Source organism: Prunus mume, linkage group LG1, assembly GCF_029339155.1.
Source record: "Prunus mume cultivar Tortuosa linkage group LG1, ASM2933915v1, whole genome shotgun sequence".
Lineage (NCBI taxonomy): Eukaryota > Viridiplantae > Streptophyta > Magnoliopsida > Rosales > Rosaceae > Prunus > Prunus mume.
The window spans coordinates 28193168-28213538 of NC_142698.1; the positions used below are offsets into that span (position 1 = coordinate 28193168).

The window sequence follows — 20371 nt, forward strand, 5'->3', positions numbered from 1 at the left end:
TTAGATAGAAGGAGTGGGACCAAAGAGACCGTCTGATGGCAAATTTGCCCCTGAAAAAATGCTTTGCTGGCAACATAAATCATTACACTTCGGTCTTTCATTGGCCAACATTAAACACTTCGGATTATACAAAATAGGGGCAAAAAACATATAAAACAAAGCAGACAGGGACCGAAAAGAAAAAAAGATAAAAGTGAGATGCAAAGCATACATAAACCGCAAAAAGCGCGTCAAATAATCCGCTGATTATATTATTTGCTCTGTTGTTTGTCACTGCCAGTGTCCTTTCTTGAAGCCCACACACACACACAAACTCTCTCTCTCTCTCTCTCTCTCTGCGCGCAAAACACACTCTCTCTGAGCTCTTGCTCAGATCCAGGTTTGTCTCCTCTTCATTCTCTTAAGCTTCCAATACCTCTGTTTGAAGTAACTTTGGGATTTAGATATAAGCTTCTGCTTCTGCTTCTGTTTGGTCTCTGAGAAAAGAAGAGAAAAAAGAAAAACAGTATTTACACATTTCTGGGTTTAGTGTTTTGGGGCTGTTTTGATCTTTCCAGATTGAAGTACTAAGCTCAAGTACTTTAGTTTTCTTGGGTTAAATAGGAATACTAAGATTCGAAGTTTATATTAGTTTTCTTAGCCATTTTTTCATGTTTTCAGCTACCAGACAAAAATTTAGTGTATTTATGTGCGTGTGCTGGATAGATAAGTACATGAATTTTTTCCACTTTCAGTTTAGTGGTGATTGGTTTTCTAATAATGTAGATTTTCTTTCACATTCAAGTTATTGTTTTTATTATTTATTTTTATAGGTTGAGATTTATTTTTTTAATATATCTCTTTCTTTTTTCAATTTCTAAGGGTTCTTATATGATAATATTTCTATTTTGAGGTTTAAGAAGCAGTCTCCTTCGTGATGTCAATTTGGTTGCTGAGAAGAAACTATAGAAATAAGGAAAAACATTTTAGTATTTCCTTCTGGCGTCTTAAAAATGAAAAGGTTTCGCACTTAATTGTGTATTTCCATTTTTCCATTTTGGATTTCTCATCCAAGAAATTTAAAAAAGAATCAACCCAAATTAACTTTCAATGACAAAATGCCTATTTGGAAAGGTTTTTGAAGAAAAGTAGTTGTTGCCAGTGAGGTTTTTCCAATATTCTGTAAACCCCAATGGCTTTCAATTCCAAAATCAAATTCGGCCTTAAATATAAAAATAAACTGATTTGGGTTTGGGGGTTGTCTTTCTAGTTAGTATGTAGTGACTTTCTGTTCCCACAGTTTGAACATAACATATAGTGGTTATGGTGGGTGTTTTTGATGCAGGATTCCACAGAACAGGGTGTTTTTGACAAGTATTGAGAATTATGTTGGCACGGTAGTTATGCAAGTTTGTTGCTGATCATAAGTTATTGTAGAATGACTTGAAGTTTTGTAATCTTGGAGAAGATAATGGAAGAAATACAATCACAATCAGATAATTATAGGTCTTCCTCGTCTTCAGCAAGCAGTCCAGCAAGCAGGGTGCCCTCAAGTAATTTTTTCTACTTGCGAAAACCTGGCTCACTCAGACAACCCATCTCATTTGAAGATTCACCTGAATGGGAGGATACAGACATTGATGTTAGGGTGGAGGAAGGAGGTGACTCTATCAACATTGCAACCACACCGGTCTCCCCATCTCTTTCAAAACTCAATAGTGGGTCTTTGCCATCCCCACCATTACCAGAGGGTGCAACTGCAGTAAGAAAGATTGCAGGGGCTTCAGTTGTGTGGAAAGATTTGACTGTTACAATTAAGGGGAAAAGAAAGTACTCTGACAAGGTTGTGAAGAGTTCAAATGGTTATGCATTGCCAGGAACTATAACAGTAATTATGGGTCCTGCTAAATCGGGGAAGTCTACGCTACTAAGGGCAATTGCAGGTCTTCAAGCATGCACTTCTACTACTAAATTACTAATTGCTTATTTAGAATTTTTCCTTCTCTTATCATGGGATGTTTGAGTGCTAACTGTTGTTTGTTTCACTTGCTTTAGGAAGATTGCCTCACTCAGCCAGAATGTATGGTGAGGTGTTTGTGAATGGTGCAAAATCGCACATGCCGTATGGTTCATATGTAAGTTCCAAGTAACCACAGCATTTTGTTCAGTATTTTATGTAGTTTTCAGCTCATGCATTCTTTTAATGCTTCCCAACTATTACCCAATTAATCCTGAGTTTTGTTTAAGAGATTATTTTGTTTGTCATGAGTCTGTGTCCTTATTGTTCCTCTTATCATCTTTCTGCAATTTCTGTTACATTCTCACACGAATGGGGTGATTTGTATAAGAAAAGCTTATTCAAGTGATTATATTAGCCTATGCTCTCAAATTAGTTTCATCGCGATAGAATTTCAATTGTTTAACCTTAGTCACTGTGACATGTGCTTTTCTTCAAAAAGTTGTTTGTTTGTTTTGTTTTTTTTTCAAAGGGGGTGTGTACAAGGTCTTTTTCTCTCTCTCTAGGGTTTAACTCTGTGTCTGTGATTCCAGCTTCATGGTTATTAATCCAATTTGCAGGGTTTTGTTGAGAGGGAAATCACTCTAATTGGATCCCTCACTGTCCGGGAGTTTCTGTATTACTCAGCGCTGCTTCAGCTTCCTGGTTTCTTTTGTCAGAAAAAGAGCGTCGTAGAGGATGCCATCCATGCCATGTCACTGGATGACTGTTCAAACAAATTGATTGGTGGTTACTGTTATATGAAGGGCCTTTCAAATGGCGAGAGAAGGCGTGTTAGCATTGCCCGGGAGCTTGTGATGAGGCCTCATATTTTATTCATAGACGAGCCTCTTTATCATCTTGATAGGTAAACTTCATTTTGTTAGATTTAAAATTTTAAAAATGGCCTTGTGATAACTGCACTCCATGGGTTTTTAACACCATGGTTGACATGTAGCACTGTTTTGTGTGCAACCATAAGCAAGCATATATTTCCCATGGGAGCATTCCCGACTAAAACTCATGTTTCTATGATTGTCCTTGAACTCTCTCAGTTTCTTTGCATTACATGTTTGCCAAGCAATCGCAACTGGCCTGAGATTTTGAAAATTTGATATTGTTATGAATTTACTTGATGAATTTTTTTTCCGAGAATGAATTGGTTTAACATTATAACTGATATAATGTGAAATTATTGCTGCATTGTTTCCTGAGGGATCTGCAGTGAAATTAAAAGTTTTTGTTTAGTCCTTCATATGTATATTGCTCACCACAGTGACTGCATGCTCACGAACGATTTTCTTTCTATTGGAATATATTTGCTTCCTTGTAGTACCATATCTAAAGTGCTTTTGTTTTGTTCAGTGTCTCTGCACTTCTGATGATGGTAACATTGAAGAAACTAGCAAGTACAGGTTGTGCTATTATATTTACCATTTATCAGAGCAGCACAGAAGTATTTGGCCTTTTTGATCGGATATGTCTGCTTTCAAATGGGAATACTCTATTTTTTGGAGAAACATTGGCTTGCTTACAGGTAAGTGATAAGTAAATATGTCTGTTTTGTCCTACTTCTATCCGCTTGTGCATCAAATATTTAATTCTGGACTTGCTGACCCTACAATATATGAGTCATGCAAATTTTGATCAGGTGCTGTTTTCTTGTTGTTAGTGTTTGTATGTTTCATCTGGTTGCCATATTGAAAGAGAGAAGAATTTTTTTGAAGGAAGAAGGAGAGAAGAATTTAAGAAACAACTTATGTTTTAAAAATTAGAACTTTAAAAGCTAATTTTTGGAAGCTACTTGGAGCTTCGTAGGTAATTGCTAACTAACATACCTTATGTTGATGAAGCACTTCTCAAATGCTGGATTTCCTTGTCCGATTATGCAAAGTCCTTCTGATCACTTTTTACGCGCAATAAATACAGATTTCGACAAGATCATTGCAATGTGCAAAAATTGGCAGGTAAATACTTGGGGATTGCAGTTTTTTCTGATTCCCATTGCATAAAGTGTATTGAAGATTCTTTAATTCTTGCTCTATAATTTTCCATTAGAAAAATAGTTTCAAAGTTGTTGAGCCACATGTTTTGATTTTGAATTAGAGGTGGAACGATGTGTAACAATATATGTGGGCCAATATGTCTTAGACTTTAGCAGGACATTTACATTATTACTTTGTTTAACATATGCTTTGCATGGACTGCAACATGATGGCAGGATGACAATGGTGATTTTTCATCAGTGAACATGGATACAGCTGTGGCAATACGTACCCTTGAAGCAACTTATAAATCATCAGCTGATGCTGCTGCAGTTGAAACTATGATATTGAGACTTACGGAGAAGGTATAAGTTTGATATGCTCGTATCTATACACCATAAATCCTGGGGGCGTCCATGAGCGGGCAGCTGTGCTATTCTGCATCATAACTGGAAGTTTCATTTTTGCATGTTGGGTTCCATAACTTCGGTGATATATTTGTATAGGTTAGCTTCTGTAATTTTCTTAACTCCCAATGTGCATTTGCTTCTATAGGAAGGTCCAGTACTTAAGAGCAAGGGAAAGGCTGGAACTGCTACACGAATTGCAGTTTTAACTTGGAGATCATTATTAATAATGTCAAGGGAATGGAAATACTACTGGCTTCGTCTTATTCTTTATATGATTTTTACACTCTCCGTTGGTACAGTATTTTCTGGCTCAGGGCACTCTTTGTCTTCAGTTGTGGTGAGTTACATAACATCACTTTTTTCAATCATTTAGACAAAACAATAAAAATAAAAATTGCACATTTTGGAAAACATTTCCAGTTTTACATTTCATGAATGATCACTTTCTTAGTTGAACATCTACTGTTTATTGGAAGGCTACTGCGACTAGTAATCTTGTTTCCTCCAACAAGACTTATCACTTCTGAATTCCTACTTCTTTTCATTTTTCTGTAGCAAAATAGCTAAAATGTGTGTATCATAATAACCAAAATGGTTTGACCAAAAAAAAAAAAAATTCACCAAAATGGTTACGTCTTCTGTACTGCTTTATTTTATGATCAGTCAGTTTAATTTTATTAAATATAGCCTCCATATCGCCTACCGGCATTGTTGTTTGATCCCAAAGAAATTTTTTATTTAAGGAGATGCCTTACTCACATAAGCTAGAATTCAGTTCATATTTGAGTTAAATATAAAAATAGTCAGTTTATCTGGAAGGAGATTTTAAATAAGGGTGATGTGTGATAGCCATCAATAGTAGTCATTATGTGATTAGGTTGGATTTATTCAAATAACTTAGACTAATTAAGGACGCCAATGTTAAAATATAACAGGTTTTTGAAATGAGAAGTCAACTCCTTAGAATTCAATACGTAGCTAGTATCTACTTTGAATACTCTTTTTTGGACTATGTTTCATGTGCCATAGTTTTTCAACTTTCAGCTTCCCAGAAGCCAATTGTGTTGTAGCTTGTCACCTGCAAGGCTTCCTATAGGAAAATCAGATGCTATAAGGAAAATCACAATGGCGGATTTGATGGATCACTCTGCTTATAAACCTCCACTGGATATCAGCTGCATGACATTAGCACCCAAATAAGAATTTTTAACAAAATCTGTTCATGGTTTTTCTTAATTAATGATGAAGGTTTTACGTCAAGCATAAAATAATTACTCTTCAAGTCTGATTTTGGAAAATGTTCTTGTTGCTTACCGTCTTTATTTAGATGCATTTGCAAAACTTGTTTCTTTGTGTGGTAATCAAGTTGACTTTGTTTTTTTTCACCTTCCATGTGCCGAGAAGAGTTGCAGCAACGTATTATTTGTTTCTTCACTGCACTACTAAACACTGCTGGAGTAGTTTTATACTAAGTTCTACAGTATAAAACTGTAATAATAAAATCTGTTCACTGATTTTCTTTATAATGCTAAACCTTTTATGTCAAACGTAAGATACGTACTTGTTGAAGTCTGCTTCAGGAAAATGTTGCTGCTTGTCTTCCCCTCATGCACCCACATTATTTGTTATCTTGTGTGGCATCTGAGTCACTTTCTTCTTTGTTCAACTTTTATATGCAGACAAAAGTTGCAGCAATATTTGTATTTGTTTCATTTACTGCGCTACTAAGCATTTCTGGAGTACCTGCAGTTATAAAAGAAGTCGAGGTAACCCTGATTGTATTCTTTCTCAAAAGTTGACTTGAAGAAGCATTGAAATTTCCCAAGTTATGATTAATATAGTGCTAACATCTGTACATAATTATATGAATTATGTGTATTATGGTTTGTTAAGGAAGAACCCCAGATCTTGTGCTGGTTTTTCTTGGCAATCTAGTCTTCGGTGATTAATCCTGTAAAAGATTGATCTCTCTTTTTAAACTTTGGCAGCTTTAAAGACATTTCATCAATTTAGGACAATGATATTGGTATACTAATGACCCGTGAGTTGTGGTCCAGTGGTTGGGGGACTTGTTGCGGAACCGCCTGATTGGGGTTCGAAACTCACTGAGGTACCTGTCTAGCAATTTATTGCTAGAGTTTGGAAGATGACTCATCTTCCAAACTGGGGACTACCTATCTAGCACTTTGTCAGTTTGGAAGATGAGTCAGCAAAGCTGACAAAGTGGAGTTCTGGGTTATAAAAAAAAAAAAAAAAAGGTATACTAATGCCACTTTAAGTGACTGGTTTTCTCAAGGAAATAATAGACAAGCATACAAACTAACATTAGCTGTTGGACTGTGATTAAGTCTTCCAGGCTCACGTATAAGATCCCTCTGCCTCTTCATGATCACGTGCAAACTGGGGCATGGTTATTCAATACATCAATTCCCTGAAATGCAGAGGTGGAATGGCTTTATATGAGTCTTTCAATATATTTTTAACAGAACATATGAACTGCATGGTTCCAAAGATACGAAAGTAGTCTAGAAAAAACAAAAATGAAAAACCTGTTAAGCTTACGCATTATTTTTAATAGGACATTCTGATAAGTAATGTAATGTTGTGTTCATTTTCTTGATTCTTCTGATCAAACTGATTATGAATTCTGCAGGTATACACAAGTGAAGAATCAAACCACCATTTGGGGGCACTAATCTTTTTGTTTGGGCAGCTTCTCTCTAGCATCCCATTCCTGTTTCTCATCTCCATTCCATCAAGTGTCGTCTTCTATTTCCTTATAGGATTGCGAGATGAGTTCAGCTTGTTAATGTACTTCATGCTGAATTTCTTCATGTGCCTCTTGGTAAATGATGGATTAATGCTGGTTGTTGTTTCTTTGTCGCGAGATGTTTTCTGGAGCTCCCTGACTCTGGTATCTGTACAAGTAAGTCCCTCTATCTCAATTCAGAGAATATACTTGAAGTTTCCAATGTCAGCATGTTCAGCGTTGACTCATCTGCAACCCAACAATAACTTTTACATTTATTCATGTCATACTGCTTTTGCCTGCTCGAAGATAGTTTAATTTTGTATGGACTTGAATAAATACTACTGTGAAACCAAAACCTAGATTGTGTATCACAAAATACATGGCACTTGTGGTGTTTTGCGACATGGTGTGTGATAAAAGTGACTCATGTAACATATTAGTGAACTATTATCCATCTGCTGTTCTTCTGGTCATGATTGGTAGCTGGTATAAGTTATAATCAATTTCCTAGCTTTCGCTAATCTTACAGTGAATATGTGTGAAATTTCAGGTGGTAATGATGCTATCTGCGGGGTATTTCAGAATTCGAAATGCTTTGCCTGGGCCAGTGTGGACATATCCAATATCCTATATTGCTTTCCATACGTACTCTATACAGGCAAGAGAATTTACAATGTCATTTGCAATTTTTTTTTCCTCTCTGCATAACAATGCTAAAAAACTGTTCTCAGGGAACTTGGTTCAGTTTCAAATCTCTCGAATTTTGTGACAAAGGAAAAAAGCATTTCAGAGTCTTCTTCACATTTGAAATTCATATATTTCATATTCTGGAACTAGTTGGCTAATTTTAACCTCTCTTACTGAAGGTTTTTAATCTGTTGACTACATGTTATAGGGCCTGTTGGAGAATGAGTACATAGGGACTTCCTTTGCAGTTGGGCAGGTAAGGACCATATCTGGGTATCAGGCACTTCGTAGTGCATACGACATCTCTCCGGACAAAAATTCCAAGTGGCAAAATTTATTGATCTTATTTCTAATGGCAGTTGGGTATCGTATTCTCGTCTTTGTTGTACTGTACTTCCGTGTAGGGAAAAAAAAATCTTTACATAACATTTTCAAGTGTAATCGGGATACAACAAACAATGCAAGATGAATGAAGTCGCCACTTGCAATGAGTGTTGTTTGGCCGTCACATTTTTGTAATTCCCTGTTGTCCTTAGGCAAGTGCAATTTTGCTGTGAGAACCTGCTTATGATCTATGAAATGATAAAGTGCATATTTTAGGGAGCTTTTGCTGATTATTTCTTTTGTTGCAAACTTCTTGGAGCCCTTTCTTCCTTGATATTCTAAATTTTTACAGAGCTGAGATCTGCAGTTCATGCCTTTTTTCATCCTAAGTTAATGTGAGAGGAGAATCACCTTCGCAGTAACTTCTTGCGGTTGGAAAAAAGTTGTATATAGGCAAGGCAAGTAAGTTGTAACCCTACACATTTTGAAGAAAAAACAAAAATAGATGCAAACTTCATTTACGTAGGAGTATATACAATATGTATTTCACTATCTATTTTAAGACTGCCAAACATTTAGCTACTTATAAACAAAGCCATAGGAGTAAGTACGTAGTATGTACAGGAAAAAAACGAAGGTTCCTTTGGAAATAAAAAAGTTTCATCTTTTGGGCCATAGAGGCCCATATTTACAGTCACATCTTGGCCTTTAGGGCCTTGATAAAATTGTCCATATTTTTCTCTGATGATCCATTGGGTGTCGATGCATCCTCCAATGTCTTCTTGACCTTGACAACTGCTTTCCTGTATTCATCCCTTGATTTTCCATCCATCAAGCGGTTGATTTTCTCCGAAACTTCCTCTTTACTGACAGCCCTTCGATCGCATAAGTTGATCCCAATCTTCCAATCGTCAACCACTAATTTTCTATTGGTGAATTGATCAGTAAGCAAGGGGAAACACAACATTGGGACACTACACCAAATACTTTCCAACGTTGAGTTCCATCCACAGTGAGTCAAAAACCCTCCGATAGCCGGGTGGGCCAGTACCGCCTTCTGAGAGCACCAAGGTATGACGATGGCCCGGTCCTTAACCTGCTCTCTAAAGCCTGCGGGCAACGGTTCAGTGTCATTTGAGCTCACGATATCGGGCCGAAGCACCCAAACAAAGTTCACTTTGCTAAGCAGAAGCCCATTAGCAATCTCTATCAGGTCCTTTTTGGAAACATGAGCATAGCTACCAAATGAGACATACAAGACTGAGCCCTGGGGCCTGGTGTTGAGCCACTGGGTGCAGTCTGATTCGGACCACAGGCTCGTAGCCACTATATTCTTGTTGAATTTAGAAGGGAAAATGGGTCCAATGGCATAGAATGGCGTCTTGGATTGCAGGGCTGATATGGTCTCGGCCTCAATCTCCTGCACTGTGTTGCACAGATGGAAATGTGCACCTCTGGCGTCCTTGAATGCATTGAAAATGATGTGGTGGCACACAGATGTTGTATCAGTCTCCTGCAGAAATGACGTCATGTCCTTTGGTTCGATTGCTCGCACTCCTGGTACGTAATCTATGGTGTCCTCGCGCACATCTAATCACAAGAAAACCAAAATCATATATGTATCTTAGTAATTTATAAACAAAGACGAGATTTTAATCCGTATCGACTGCATTGCTAGTATATTCATCATAAATGCGAAACCCATGTAGACTTTGCTACGTTTCTGGTCTCCCGTAGAATCTAATTATTGCTAAGAGAGATATGATTGTCGTACACATGATGCAAATATTTTTTGGCTAGATTGTGCATATGTTGTCAGAATATGAACGCATTTGTGAGTCATATAATTTTGTTCAAGTGCACGCATAACATTTCATATACATAGCAGAAGGACAAATATATTTAACGTTTGTTTGCTAAATTGATACGTCAAATTATCATGCTATAATCTAGACATCACACATTCAAACAAGAATTCGCTTCACAAACCAATATGTCAAATGTCTATCCAATTAATGGTCTAGATGGATAAGGTGACAACATTTAGGTATCATTATCCTATTAATAGCAGCAGCTTACCCTGACATGCAAAATGGCCATTCTTTCGAAGAAGATCAAGATGATAATACAAAGTGAAAACCAAAGCAGGTTCTGTCCAAAAAGAAACATAAAGCAGCCCAAACTTCTTGGCAATCTTGGACGGCCACACGAAGAACGTGTCAGCTATTATGCAAGTAACCGGTGTAGTGTCAGCCGAAAACTTAACAACCCTTCCCACGACCTCCTCCGCGTGGGCTGAAAACACATGTAACAAAGATGCCATGAACTGGTCATGGTTGAGGGACCGGTCGAACTCGAGGGGGAGTCCATCTGAGACCGTAGCGTAGTCTATGTCGAGCCCAGAGGACTCACGTACGTAGGCAAAGGGATCGCTGCCGGAGTCTGGTTGGGCTTTGGAGGTTTGGTGGTGGATGGAGTGGGTGTTGATGAAGGTGATCTTGAAGCCACGTGAGGCAAGCTTGATGGCTAGATGGACAGATGGGATTACATGGCCTTGGAGAGGGTAGGCGATGAAGATGGCGTGAGGGCGCTTTTGGTGATGGGTATTATGAACCGAGTCTGCCATTAACGCATGAATTAAAGATGAGTTGCAAAGAGAGAGAAAGAGGGAAAGAGAGATATATATTTGCTAGGTTTTTGGGTGTTAAGGTTATGAATCCCAAGTTGTACGGTACTTGATTTGACTCAAATAGATAATGACTGAATTTGCCTTTCTTTGCGGAAATACATTTTGGTTGATCGAGAACAAGTAGAGAATAATGATTGGTATCAATTCATGTTGAATTTTAAGCCATTTCCAAATTACTACTCAAGTTCTTATTTGAGGGATGCTCAAGAAGCTCTTCGTTTAGTTCTCTTCTATTGAAGGACACCGTTTAGAGTACCCGATGAATATTTTTTCAACAATCCAAACCGTCTATTTTTTAAGTTTTCATTCATAAATCATATTGGTAAAAAAATAGGTGAACGCAGTACTTAAAAAAAATTATAATAACAATAATCTAATTGATTGGTCAAATGATCTCGAATTCAAATGAGTTTTTGCAAAGTTGATATTTGAATATCTAAAAACTCAAGCACATTTCAATTTCAGAAGTAAAAGGGATAAAAGCTTATAAGGTGTCTTGTGTTGTGGTGACTATGAAAAATCTTAGTTTTTTTTAAAAAAAAAAAAAAATTCAAAAACATTAGCTAGCTTAATCCTATAGGTATTAGGTATACACACTGGATTAATAGGTGTATTTATTTTGGTTGATAAGATAAAATTTAAAGATAAGATAATAGGTTAAAAGCCGATGATCAATTGGTGGATGACAGTTTAGTCTCCACTAATTAGATACTATTTGATCAAATGACATTTAGGGTTCTCTCGGTTTTTTTTTCTTTTCTGAAAATGGAAATATCCCAATTCCTGGATAAGTTAGCCGCAATTGCATAACAATATTCATGCATGCCAAAGTGCCAAGCGGCTGTTTGTGTCTTTATCTTCCCTCAAAATGTGGCTTCTAAAAGTTCAAAGCTTACGATCAAGATAAAGCATACATGGATTTTGCACAAATCTTTAAGAAATCAAATTCCTAATACCCTAGATCTGTTAGGATCTTTTTTTTTTTTTTTTTTGGTCATACTAACTTATGTATTCATCTTATTAAAATATCAATAACGCTACGGACACTAACTTGTTTACCAACTTTTGGATACTAACACATGTAACACATGACATGACAACCCATGTCATCTATTTTAATTACATAATTTGTTTTATATAAAAAAAAAAAAGTATTTCACATAACAAAAATAGAAACATAAAGAAAGAAAAGAAACCAAATGATTTTAGATTTAGGGATAAACTCATCCCTTTGTCTTCCTCCTTCCTCCTGAAAAACCCTAGAAATTCAACAGTCTTCCATTGAAGAACTAAAGCTCTTATCACAGTAGTCTCTGTCGTCAATGAAGCATATTGAATGTTTGAATATGAATCGTATTATAATTTTTCTTATGAATTTTCATTGTGCTTTTTCTTTTCCTCCACTTTCTGATGTACAAAGGAGAGTTCATATTGACACATCTGGATGCCATAAGAAATAGACTTCATATTTCTACAGCAATCCCCATCCCCAACATGTACATTATCATTGCAATCTCTCCGTCTGATAAGTGTATATTATATATGTTTTTTTTCTTCCAATTAAACGAAAAGAATTACAATGATACAAGTGATGAACATAGCCCCTATATAAATTTGAGTAAACATGCTCTATTATTTATGTTGCCCAATAGACTGCTGCAGTAAGAGCTTTAGTTCTTCAATGGAGGACTGTTGAATTTCTGGGGTTTTTCGAGGGAAGGAGGAAGACAAAAGAGATGAGTGTATCCCTAAATCTAAAATCATTGAGTTTCTTTTCTTTCTTTTTTTATTTCTGTTTTTATTTTTGCTGTGTGAAATTATTTTTTATTTTATTTAAAAATTATGTAATTAATACAAATGACATGACAGATGACATGGGGATGCCATGTCATATGTCATATGTGTTGGAATCCAAAAGTTGGTAAATAAGTTGATGCCCGTAGATAGAATTTTTATGTGTCATGATATAAGTCGGACGATCACACGAAGGTCATTGAAGTCGCTACAACAGTGAATTTTGACGCTGACATTTTTATATAAGAAAGAGTTATTGGTTCTTTATGCTTTTCATAAGAGAAAAATTGCACTTCAAATAATGTTGGATGACTCTTTTGTAGTGTCAATATCAATTTCCTTTATATATTAAGCAATACCAGCTTCATATAATCGTAACAAAAAGAAAAAGACATTGATCACAATCAGTTGTTCATTTTTTATATTAATTAAACATATATATCTGGGTTGGTACAACTGAACTAAATTTGTGAGAATGAAATTAGGGTTGTTGTATGCATCCCATCTCTGTTTATTTGTGGCATATAATGTATGCACTCAATCTCAACTAATTTGACAGTAACATAAGTTCTCTCCTGCTGCTTCACTCACTTTGCAAGATCCAGCATTTTCTAGACTGATTATATGTTCCCGGCACCATTGGTTTGCAGCTGGGCTTGTAATCTTCGCATGGCCCCATGGCAATAAACGTCACGTCTACAACTTTGTATACAAAACAAAAACAAAATTCAAATTTCTCCTCAAGGTAAGACAATGGTAAAAAGCACCATGAAAAGGCCTCTTGTTTGACTAGAAAAGTTGATGAAAGACATAGCACCAAGGATATTTGTTAATATTTGTTGTTCCCTTTGCTATAAGTGAATGTGATGGATGATTGAATCATATGATGAGAGCCTTACTGAATGGAAGGAACCATTCCCCTACTCGCTTACTAATGGAGCCGGAACGAAGGCACAAATTATATACCAAGTCTTTCCTATTCTCCTAGTCCCGCAGTTATCAGCTCCTTAAATCATGACATGCTGTCTTAAATTTTATGTGACTAACAAGATAAAATTCAAAAAATGTTATGGAGACTATTACACATTCATAACTTTAGAGTTTAGTAGTTTTCAGATTTATAATTTAGAATGGTTTCAAATGCATTGTTCGTAAGCTGCAATAGTATTCGAACTTAAGACCGTTGGTCTGTAAGTCAAAGGCCCTTTTTTATTGGGTTAGATCCGTTTGCATAATATATTATAATAGGTTTTTGGTTTCGTGAACACCTTCCTGGAATGGTTGAATTTTACCTATATAGAATTTTGAAATTTGGATTCAGGAAAAAAAAGAGACCTTTTTGTCATACTCCAAAGTCTAAAATTTTTCTCAAGGTCCACTTTTTCCGAAAAAAGTCCATAATATAATTGATAGTTTGGTGATGTTTCAACGCGTTGGTGTAGTTTGGTCCCGCCTCCCAAAGTCCTCACGGCATCCAATCGTATATTCCAAGTTGGTCAGGCGTTTCACACGCGAGCCTCTTGTATTGTTAGCCCATTGAATTCTATGGAGGCTTGGCATTTGCTGGTAATGGTGGGGCTCCCAAATTCCCAATTCCCGCGAAAACCCTCAAAATGCCAAACAAGAACAGCTCCTTCTGAATCTCCTCTTTGATTCTTCAATCAATTTCAATTTCAATTTCAATTTCAATTTCCTTGTCTCGAAATTGAAACAAGCTACGATTACCAATTCAAATGGCGGCCATGGCGATGGCGATGGCCGGGTTGATGAACGGAGAGAGAGCAGTGGTGCTTCTGTTCATCGGTCGTGTCCTCTTCTCGCTCCCTCTCTCTCTCCTCTTCCACGGCGTCGCCCTCTCTCTCCTCGCTCTCTCCGCTCTCTCCCTCGACATCCTCGCCGACTCTTCCACTTCCCTCGCCCAATTCAACACCAGGTCTTCTCTCCTCTTTCATTTTTCTAAATCTTAGGGTTCTTCAACTTCTTCAGATGATGACTGGGGGCATTATTGTAATTTTAATTGTTTCAGGCCTGGTGCTTCGTCGGGTATACTGTTAGGAGCCGTCACGTTGCCCGCTGTTGTGATCTCCAAAATGATACAGCTCTCACGGGCGTTCCCCTTGGACCAAGTTGGCATTGAAGGTACTGGTTTCGTTTTTTGACTTAATTGGACCGTTATCTTGTGGCATATAACATTAGTTTGAAAGTTCTGAAATTTAGAGACATCAAATTAAGTTAAAATTTTAAATTTCATTTCAATTTTGTAAGGATGAGCTAAAAGGTTCAAGCCCTCATTTTCGACAATTAATTTAATGCTGGCAATTTGTTCTTCATACTATACAATGTAGCTGAAATTAGTATTTTCCTATCTGAGATGAGGTGATAGAAATGACATCTTTAGCATTCCGTTAGCTGGGTACGTAGGTCCTTATAGCAGAATGTTTCTTCTCTTTTGGAGATCATAACCCTCCTTTTTTCTTTTCTTGATACAAGATTTTGTAACGTTTTGTGTTAACTAGTAACTCTTTTCATTTATTGCTTTTATTTGATTTTACAAATTTCCCACCTTTTCTGTTCACCATATGATTCCTCCCTAATATGTTAAAATCTGTTCAATATTACTGTACAGAACTTGAATCTTTGACGTTGCAATACTGGGCTGCTTCTGCCAGCTGCCTGAGTGTGCTTATCTTCCTCTGCATAACTCTGTGGCGGGCACCTGAGAATATGCTTCCTCCACCTGCACATAATGTTTGGCATGCAAAATTTAGCTTAAGTTGCATAATATTACACACAGCAGTGAGCTTTGTTACTTTTGGTACAGTATCTCTTACTAGTAAGTGGTCTGCATCTCTTTCAAATCCTTTTTTTCTGAATTGATTTAGGAACATGGAAACTGTTCTCTGCTTGTGGTTAAGGCAATACTAATTGGACAACTGAATCTTTATTTGCTCCTTCCATACAGGCTTTGAGACTGCATTGAAGTTATTGTGGATGCTTTGTCACGGATTGGCAGCTGTAAAATTAATTCAGCATGTTATTAAAACTTTCCCATCTTGTGCTTCCATTGGTATATGCCTTGCTACTTTTTCTATTCCACCTACTCTTTCTTGCAAAATGCAATGGAGTTTTTCTTACTGATTGAAGAAGGGAAAAAATGTAACTGCTAAATGGAAATAGTTTAGGTTGTTAGGTAGCAGTTAACTGCCCATAGAGTGTTCATGTTGCCCTCATGTTTTACTGGCTTTTAGCGGTTACACAATTAAAAATTGATGCAACCTAGTTCATATGTTCTGACAGATATTTAAGTTCTTTAAACATTAACTGTCTCAGTTAACTCATCTTGAGTACTTGCAGTTCAATTTTTATATTATTCGTCACCAAATGATCAGATCACTCTCTCTCCTCTTCTTCTCATCTCTTTGTGCTTGCTTTTTCTTTCGATTTCTATCTCTCTTTGTGAAAATCATGTGTTGAGGTATTTCTTGATCTTTTCTCAGTAATTGTTGATGTTCTCTTTTCTTTATTATTATTTTTCTAGGGGAATCATGTCTGGTGACTTCAGGTCTTGTTCTCTATTTTGGTGACATGTTGGCATATACCATTGAAAAGGTTATTGTTTCTGCTCGATTTAGCTATGTTTTCTCTCGACAAATTTGCTTTATATACTCATCTTATTGGTGATAACATTGCTCACACAGGTGTCTGGGTTTACTATGAAATCAGAGGTGGTACAATATGGAAGTAAAAGAAGTGAGATAAGTATTATTATACAGGTATGTTTCTTTAAGAGGTGAAATTGGTTGCAAGTGGTATGACTGGAATCCAAAGGTTGTTCCTTTTTTGTGCAGGGATTGCTGCTTGGCCTTCTTCTTTTTCCAATGGTCTTTAAATTTGTTCTTCGAATATGGGAATCCACATTCAGTACAGCCCGTTCTGAAGTTAGGACAAACAACGAGATTTGGAGATCTCTTATCTTCTTTTCTGCCCTTGGATTTATCATGATTGTGATCATTCCGTCATGGATGCAGTTGGTTCAGGATTTTCATATGCATCCGTTGCTATGGTATTACCCTTCATAAATTTGATTTTAATGATACTTGTTACTTTAACTGGATTGTTTTTATTATCTTCTAACCAACGTGGTTATTGGGTTTCTGTTTGGTGGTAACCCAACACTTTAGGTAGGTATGGACTGAAAGCTTTGCATGGTATTTAATAGAAAATCAAATGCTGCAGTCCATTACATACGTTTTTAAGACTACTACAAAAACTGGCCCTAATGACACAAGTCATAAGTTTCTTCTGTGCTTAACATGATGAAATATGCTGGAGTGGAAAGCAATCATAATATACAAGTGCTCTGAAGTCTGACTAGATACCAAAGGGTCTGTGTGCATGTTGATATCATGCATAGGTTGTGACTCCACGTGAATGCGCAAAACTAGATAATGAACACAAATCTGAATCAAGTATCACTTCTTATTGGTCTGTGCAGTTGCAAGTATGACTTAGGCTAGAGGGAGAGATTGCAATCAGTGATGCCAGTGAAACTGCTTTCCATAGGTTGTGATGTAGGCCTAGAATTGCAATTAACTGGACTTTCTTTATGCTATATTTTCTGTGTTTTCAACTTCCTTACTAAAAAGCGTTTTGTCTCTTTTTTGTAAAAAGAATTTCCTGTAGTTTGAATGGTAGGCTCCATGCAAACACCAGAGTTACTAGGGTCTTTTTCATGTTTGGATTTGCAGTACTGGCATGGGAATTGTGCCGTTAGCCCTGGTGTGTGGCACACAGGGTTATACTTAATTGGTTAGCTATTTTTAAGCTTCAAGTTCCAATTTTATGCTTGTCATTTTGGTTGCTTGCACACAACTTGAAGTACATCAATCCATGTGTGCACATGTGCATAAATATTTAATTTGAAGCTCACAATATATTTCCTATTCCATGGTACGCCAACATCTTCTGTTCTTTAGTGTTGAAAAGTTTGACATTTTATCTATTTTTAGTTCCCCATGTATCATGGTACGTTGGAATTCCGGTTTTGGAGAACTGGATCGCCAAAATACCATGAATTGGGTACAAGATCTGGATTTGGGTTGTGATGGGTATGCAATTTGGTAACTCTACGGCAAACCTTGCATGGGATATCACTTGTATAAGGTTCATCTAAGTTTTCGTTTTGTTGCATAACTTGGCTACTTGCTGTGAATGATACTGCTTTTGGTTCTATTTACCAAAAATATCTAATCTATTCTGCCAGATGGCTAAAATATTTTTTCTTTGGCAGGGTACTTTCATTTATTTTTTCGGAACCACTTAAGAGACTATCTTTGTGTGTCTACTGGATGTGCGTGATATATGTGTCTGTTCTAAGGTTCTACAACATTTCAAAGAATAGCAAGATTGAGAGGATTCTACTACGAAAATACTACCATCTGATGGCTGTGTCAATGTTTCTGCCTGCTCTTATCTTCCAGGTGACTTAGGACTAAGGATTGACTGTCATCCTGGTATATTATCTGCGTGTTCATTCTGGTTGTGTGTGTTTGATATGCTCACTGTATGTTTCTTTTTCAGCCAGAGTTTCTTGATCTATCATTCGGTGCAGCTTTGGCAGTTTTCTTGGCATTAGAAATTATTCGAGTAAGTTTCCAAACTAGCACCTTATGTTAATGTCTACAAAGAGCGAGGATAGAAGTCTGTCTTTCTTATTTCATTTTTTTTTGGACCATATCTTTGTGACTAGGTATGGAGAATTTGGCCATTGGGACAATCCATACATAAATTTATGAATGCTTTCACTGATCATCGTGACTCAGATCTTCTTATTGTCAGGTATGACAAGTCCTCTCCTGATAGAGCAAAGCTTTAAACACATAAGTTTGATGCAAACCCAACTGTGTTGTTTTTTATGTTGTTTGCTTTTTTCAGCCACTTTTCACTCTTATTGGGATGTGCTCTTCCTATTTGGATGTCTTCTGGGTACAATGATCGACCCCTTGCCCCCTTTTCTGGAATTTTAAGCCTCGGAATTGGAGATACAATGGTGAGTGTGCTTGCACTCGATGACCAGGACAGGAGTTACACCTATTGCTTAATTTATTAATTGGAATTTTTGTTTGTTTTTATGTCCAGGCATCAGTTGTTGGGCACAAGTATGGTGTTCTCAGGTGGAGCAAAACTGGCAGTAAGTAATTCTATTGATAAACTTCACCAAAGAAGGTGTTTCCATTAATTTTGTTAATGTATGCAAAACTTTTCCTTGTTCATAGAGAAAACAATTGAAGGGACTGCAGCTGGTATAACATCTGTCTTAGCTGCTTGCTCAGTTCTGCTTCCCCTTCTAGCATCAACCGGATATATTCTTACAGAGGTAGGGCATATCTGTCTTTCTCTCTCTGCCAAATTAGCATATGACCGTTGCTCAATGAACCTATTACTTAGATAATGGAACTGGTTATTTGGTTGAAATTGGTTTGGAAAAGGAATTTCTGAATAAGATACCTAATTAGTCGCCTAATTATGGAGTCAAGTGACCTAGACGAGTTGAGGTGCACTCTATGAACCAGATTAGCTATGCAAGTGCAAGTAGTTCAAGTCCATTTAGTGTTTCCTAATTCGAAACAAAAATGCTGAGGCACCTAGTTGAGGCCAAATTAGCAGTGTTTTTGTGCTGCAGGTTTTTTGTCAGCATGGTCAAAATGCTTGTGATTTATGTATGAGGTTTGCTAATGCTTTGCATTGCATCTTTTATTGGTGCCTGAATCTTCTGTTCCCCCACCCCATTTCTCCCCACCAAAATAACAAAGAGAGGCATACAGAATGTCGTCATGGTAGCCAGTGTTCTTCTCTATTCCCATCTTATATGGATTTGTTCCTTCATCTGCTCATGATTTTGATGCCTAACTTTTACAGCATTGGGGCTCTCTTCTCGTAGCCGTGACTGTGAGTGGTTTGTTGGAGGCTTACACGGCACAACTTGATAATGCTTTCATACCACTTATATTCTACAGCCTTCTGTGTCTGTGAATGCTGCTCCAACCTCCTGGACGGAATATAGGTATGGCAGTGGGCAGCGATGAGACCTGCCTAAAATCATCTTCTTTTACATTCATGTATATACTTTGAGCACCTTTTTGTACATATACAACTAATCTGCTGACAGAGGATACAAACAGCCTGTTGTACTTTAATTTCTTTGTAGGTCGAAATGATTTTTGTTTTAGGCTTTAGGAATACATATAAAGGGCAGTTCGCTCAACTGTGTCAACATAACATACAAGAATTCACTTTTGTAATTAAAATTCTTTATTTTTCCCTGAGAGAAAGGAAGGGGGTTCCGAGGTTGGTTAGGAAGATGAACACATGAGGGATGTAGATTTTGTTCCGATACAGATGCAAGTTGTTGTATTAATAATGCAAATAGATTTTCTTTTCTTTTTGGCACATTATTATTAATTGACTTCACAATGTTCTTTTTCATCCATTATGAATTCATAAGTTTGCATATATTCAAACCAATTAAGAAACAAAATAAGGGTAAGTACCCTTTTGGTATCTGTTTTTCTCCAATTTCATTTTGGTCCATGTGTTTGGAATCTTTGAAAAAAAAAATTAAGACAAAAAAAAAAAGTGTTTGGAATTTGATCAATATGATCCTTGTGTTTTATCCCTGCCACGCATGCTTGAATTAGACGGAAAGGGCCAAAATGGTTTACAGTGACCAAACTGAAAATCTGAGTAAAAGACACG

The 20371-nt window shown here is 36.8% G+C and overlaps 3 protein-coding genes across 4 annotated transcripts; 2 read left to right on the forward strand and 1 right to left on the reverse strand.

The window, feature by feature from the left end:
• Window positions 1-222: 222 nt before the first annotated feature.
• Window positions 223-8426, forward strand: ABCG3 (ABC-2 type transporter family protein). 2 transcript variants are annotated; one of them, XM_008228046.3, is made up of 12 exons: window positions 223-379; window positions 1325-1922; window positions 2035-2114; window positions 2557-2843; window positions 3341-3512; window positions 3829-3942; window positions 4197-4325; window positions 4516-4707; window positions 6050-6136; window positions 7024-7296; window positions 7673-7780; window positions 8018-8426. In XM_008228046.3, exons 2-12 carry the CDS (start codon window positions 1451-1453, stop codon window positions 8276-8278), a joined length of 2175 nt encoding a protein of 724 aa, XP_008226268.2. In that variant the 5' UTR covers window positions 223-379; window positions 1325-1450; the 3' UTR covers window positions 8279-8426. The 2 variants fall into 2 exon arrangements, with proteins under 2 accessions (XP_008226268.2, XP_088900785.1); XM_089044659.1 differs by having other exon boundaries at window positions 7673-7822; window positions 7859-8157.
• Window positions 8427-8762: 336 nt separating this feature from the next.
• Window positions 8763-10808, reverse strand: LOC103325862 (UDP-Glycosyltransferase superfamily protein). Its single transcript, XM_008228055.3, has 2 exons — window positions 10213-10808; window positions 8763-9723 (listed from the first exon to the last, which is right to left on the reverse strand). Exons 1-2 carry the CDS (start codon window positions 10757-10759, stop codon window positions 8828-8830), a joined length of 1443 nt encoding a protein of 480 aa, XP_008226277.1. The 5' UTR covers window positions 10760-10808; the 3' UTR covers window positions 8763-8827.
• A 3319-nt stretch (window positions 10809-14127) lies between these two features.
• LOC103325872 (phosphatidate cytidylyltransferase family protein) lies at window positions 14128-20056 on the forward strand. Its single transcript, XM_008228067.3, has 14 exons — window positions 14128-14549; window positions 14643-14755; window positions 15243-15449; window positions 15579-15683; window positions 16155-16225; window positions 16315-16389; window positions 16465-16679; window positions 17907-18096; window positions 18197-18262; window positions 18366-18454; window positions 18551-18665; window positions 18755-18806; window positions 18892-18992; window positions 19535-20056. The coding sequence occupies exons 1-14, from the start codon at window positions 14350-14352 to the stop codon at window positions 19646-19648; spliced, it is 1713 nt and encodes a 570-aa protein (XP_008226289.2). The 5' UTR covers window positions 14128-14349; the 3' UTR covers window positions 19649-20056.
• Window positions 20057-20371: the final 315 nt, after the last annotated feature.